This window comes from Anoplopoma fimbria, chromosome 15 (genome assembly GCF_027596085.1).
Source record: "Anoplopoma fimbria isolate UVic2021 breed Golden Eagle Sablefish chromosome 15, Afim_UVic_2022, whole genome shotgun sequence".
Lineage (NCBI taxonomy): Eukaryota > Metazoa > Chordata > Actinopteri > Perciformes > Anoplopomatidae > Anoplopoma > Anoplopoma fimbria.
The window spans coordinates 809,692-814,264 of record NC_072463.1 but is presented as its reverse complement, the minus strand read 5'-3'; the positions used below and the strand labels follow the sequence as shown (position 1 = coordinate 814,264).

The 4,573-nt window shown below is 36.2% G+C and overlaps 1 protein-coding gene across 1 annotated transcript in view; it reads left to right on the top strand.

The window, feature by feature from the left end:
- Positions 1–4,064: 4,064 nt before the first annotated feature.
- The window catches only part of LOC129103661 (sphingosine-1-phosphate phosphatase 1-like), a 20,360-nt gene continuing 19,851 nt past the window's right edge, over positions 4,065–4,573 (top strand). The window contains 1 exon segment of the mRNA XM_054614240.1: positions 4,065–4,092. Coding sequence (XP_054470215.1) covers positions 4,065–4,092 — 28 coding nt within the window.

Below are 4,573 nucleotides of genomic sequence, written 5' to 3'. Positions count from 1 at the left end.
TGGAGCTTCAGCAGCAGGTAATCACGTCTGTTACCTCATTTAGCCCAAATGGCTTCCCATGAAAACATTGTCACATGACAGCTTTCATTTACAGCTTGGTTTAGAAGACTTGTTGGAAACAGGTGAATTAGAAGCACTTACTTTTAACCTATATTCATTTATATCTTTGTCCACTTGGTGGCAGTGCAACAAGCTGTTTTTGAAAACAAACATGAATCTTTCAGTCAGGAAACTGTTGTTCTTTCCTCAAGTGAAACAAGAAGTCAAGGTGGATTTATTTGTCACACAACTTACATATTTTAATAATGGCACTTCCGTAGTTAACCCTAACTCCTAACCCAAAGAACAATCTTTTCTAAGTTGTTGCCAGAACCCAACTGAGTTCCTGTGAAGGTGGAAGTTTATTTTGAAAAGACTGTATGCATGTAACAAGCAGCAGTTGACAGGTGTTGCTCGTTTTCATAGGAAATCAAAAAAAAAGTGAGGAGGACCTTTTTGTAAGATATCACACACAACTTTTTATAAGGAAACGTTGCTTATTTACAAATCCAGTAGGCGCTGATAAACATAATCTGTAATCCTTTTAGCTCTGTTTTTGGTCTCCACCAACTCCTAATAGATTTTGCTGTCTCCTCCAACTGCTACACGACAGCTTTCTAACTGTAGATTAAGATGGTAAAAAGCTGCATGGAGCTGCAGGGATTCTTCGTGGGTTTGTCACCACAGATAACATCTTTAATGGCACATTGGAGAAGGATTTATATGGATTATAGCAGCTTTAAAAGGTCACCCAGGAAAACGTCATTAACTTTGCTTCACTGCAGATATTTTAGTTTCAAATGGTTGAAATGCTGTTTGACTTTAAATCTTAACACAAGGTCAGTTTACTACTCAGTGAAAGACTCAGTGAACACTTGGAATAATAAAGGCACTTGAAAAAAACAAAATACAAACCATACTTTGGTGTCTCATTATTACCCTTTTCTTGCCTAATTGATCAGAATACTGTATTTAGGATTGGATGAGTTGAAATATAACAAAAAAGGTATATAAATACAGCATTTTGATGGCAGCCTCTTTTAGTATGAGACTTCTATTATTATGACTTGCTTTGAAAAGGTCATAATACGATTTATTTAAATATGAGTTGAACACATGGATCGTTTTTTTGCCTTATCAAACTTTCACTTATTTATTTATTGGGTCTCAGTTGATTGAAAGTAAAACAAACTTTATATATAATATACTGTTGACTGACGAAGCTTTGAATTTAGCAGAAAACTAAAAGTAAAACCTGAATGATACTCTTTGATTTTGTTCGTGTCTTCAATATTTATCCAGCTAACTGTCAACTATTCAAGTTAAAAAAACATCAACGTGAGTTCCTTAAACAGAAGCTTTTTCATTGGTAGTGCAGGGTAAAGAAAATCAGTTCCCCAGCATTCCCTCTGTTAGGTTTGTAGTCTAACAGTTAGTTTTGTCCCCCTCCAGCAGCCCTTCCCTCTGAGAGAGACCAAACCATTCAACAACGTCGAAAGTTGCCTACTTCAAGAGGAAATATGCGGAGGAGGAGGATTTACACGGAGGCCTACGTGGATATCTTCAAAAAGTATGAACCTCTTCTCGCTTTCTTCTCGCTTTCTTTCTTTTGTGTGATTTGATTTGCTCTGTTGATAAACCCTGACCTTCCTCAAGTGTATATTGGTATTTGCATTGCATAGATTCCCTCAAATATTTCTGTGTATTGCAATTTTTTCTGCATTTTTGCTTCATTCTTGATCCTCACCTTCTCCTCCAGCTGTGCTTATTCCCCTTTATATTAATTCACTCTTTATATGTCGTCCTTCGGATTTCAATCTCTGCACACAAAAGAGTCAATAAAAGCTTCATATTTGTACCTTGAGATAATAGCGTATGTCATTCTTTTTTCTGATAAAAAGAAAGAACATTTCTATAAATAAACCGTAAAAAAAGAATGGTGTCTTAAAAAAGGCTTATTCAGGTAGCTGGCCAACAAATGCTGCCTTGCCTGGGACCGTACTCCTACCAAAAAACTAGACATGTTATAGCAAAAACAGACAAAGTCTTCTTCATCACCTCAAACATCTGAAGTTATTAAACACGGCCCAACCTTTGTAAATTATGTAAATGTGAATTTGTCTTCTGCAGCACCTGATACTGCAGGAGGACCGGAGCTGCATCCTGAAGCTGTCCCTGGAGAAGCTGAGGTTCCTGGAGGACCCTGAGGCCTACCTGAGGCGCTCCGTCCTCATCAACAACCTGCTGAGGAAGATCCACCATGAGGAGGAGGAGCTGGAGGCCGATGAGGAGGAGGAGGAGGAGGAGGAAGAAGAAGATGAAGTAGAAGAAGAGGAGGAAGAAGAGGAGGAGGAGGTTGTAGGAGAGAGGGGTGTTTCGTACCCGGACAGGAAGAGGGTGAAGGTGCTGGTGATGGACTGCTGCTCTCCGGCGTTCGGCCTGGAGGAGCTGCAGCATTACCGGCTGGTGCCCTGTTACCCGTCCACCGGGTGCCTGTACGGCCTCGGTACCTGCCCGGGTCTCACCCCCAACCACCGGGTGCTTCTCTACAACCTGGACGACAACGGATGACAGCCCACACCTTGACTGCCTCTGTTCAAAACTGGGAAATGCAACAATGGTTCATGTTACGGGCACGTGGACACGTTCTGTTTGTTCAAAAGTCACCAGAGAGGAAAGCTGCTGAGGTTGTTCACCACTAAACAGTCCCTTGAAGGACATCTGTGTGGGGGGGTTGTTTTGTTGGTTTGCAAGGATGTCACCTCCTCTCGTCTCCTCACTAAGAGGCAGTGGTGGATACGAGAAGAAAACCTGATTCATCTTCTGCTTCAGGATCAACAGGGTCTCTGATGTTGATGTCAAACTGTCGCAGCGTTTACTGCCATTTTACTTTTACGTGCAAAGTGTGAGAGACTTGAAGCCGGCTGTTGATGTTGTTAATTACATTTTTATATTTTATTTGTATTCTTATTGTTGCTCATGTGAAACCGTGAGCGTATTCAGGGATTTACAGACTTGCAGGCTACTTGATGCACATTGGCTTGCTGATATGCTTCTGTTATCTTTTTATGCTACAGTGTGATTTATGAAATATTCTGTGCAACGTTCCCTGCTGTCTGAATCATCATCTCTGAGGTGCGTTCACTGCCTGTGGGAACACTTGTTTCTTTCTATGTAATTGATGTCCTGTGTTTTGCATCACTTTGCTGCCCTCTGCTGGGGAATTTATTCATATCAAAGCCATTTATAGTGGCTGATGTTTTCAAATCTCAATTAATTGATAAGAAAGTCCCTCAATTTAGCATTTATGAGCAGTATGTAAACATTTCATAAATGATTTATAACACACTATAATGCAACTGTAAGCAGATATAAGTGTGTATTAATGCAACTCCTGCTCATGGCACCAATAAATGAAGATTGGTGTATGAACATAATGAAATACAATGAAGTAAAATAAAGGTATGATTGTTTAAATATGTCTTCATAGGAGAAGTTATAATTGAATAACAAATACTGGACATTACTAAATACTTAAATGAACCTTATGTCTGCATACAACTACATTATGATGTGTTATAAACAATGTATTAAATGTTTGTATATTGCCTATAAAAGTAATAATAATATTTCTTTACTGTTTACTTTTTTGGTTACAAAGCTAAAGAAGTCATGTTTTGTGGTTTGAATAAAGGAACCACATTTTGGGATTAATTTACAGCACCAATTTCAGAGAGTAGAATATCTTTAAATTTATATTATATTCCATATTTTCTAACTATCAGTCCTGGTTGTAACAGCAGCTGAAATGTTTTCACAGAGAATAAGTTTTGCTAAAATGTCAAAAAGATTTATTTTTATTATTTAATCTGGCACAAAGCGTGCTTCATGAAGCTGATCGTCTGCTGTCTGACGTCAGTGATTAATGATTCATCCTCTTTCAGTGTCTCATTCCGTGTTTTGAGTGTTCAGTCCAGGAGTTTCACTTGGTTTCAAAATTGTGCATCTTAATAACAATCACTACAATGAAAAACAACGACAACAAACATGCAGGCAACTATTGAAGAGAAGCTTGATATTTTAAAACAAGAATATATTATTATATATTTTGATGAAAATGCATATTCCATATTTAAGATAAACTATTTTGAAAAAGGGCCAGTAAACTTTTTTCAGGTGATTGATTGTCAAATAAAGTATGTGAGGTGACAAAGTTTTTATGTGTTTTGATGCATCTTTGTGTTGCGATACAAGTAGAGAATAAATATATATATAGAATATATATATATATATATATATATATATATATATAAAACGTATATATATTTATAACATATATATATATATATTTATATATATATATAACGTATATATATTTATAACATATATATATATATATATATATATATATAATATATATATATAACATATATATAAATATATATTTATAACATATATATATTTATAACATATATATAAATATATATTTATAACATATATATATGTTATAATATATACATATATATTTATAACA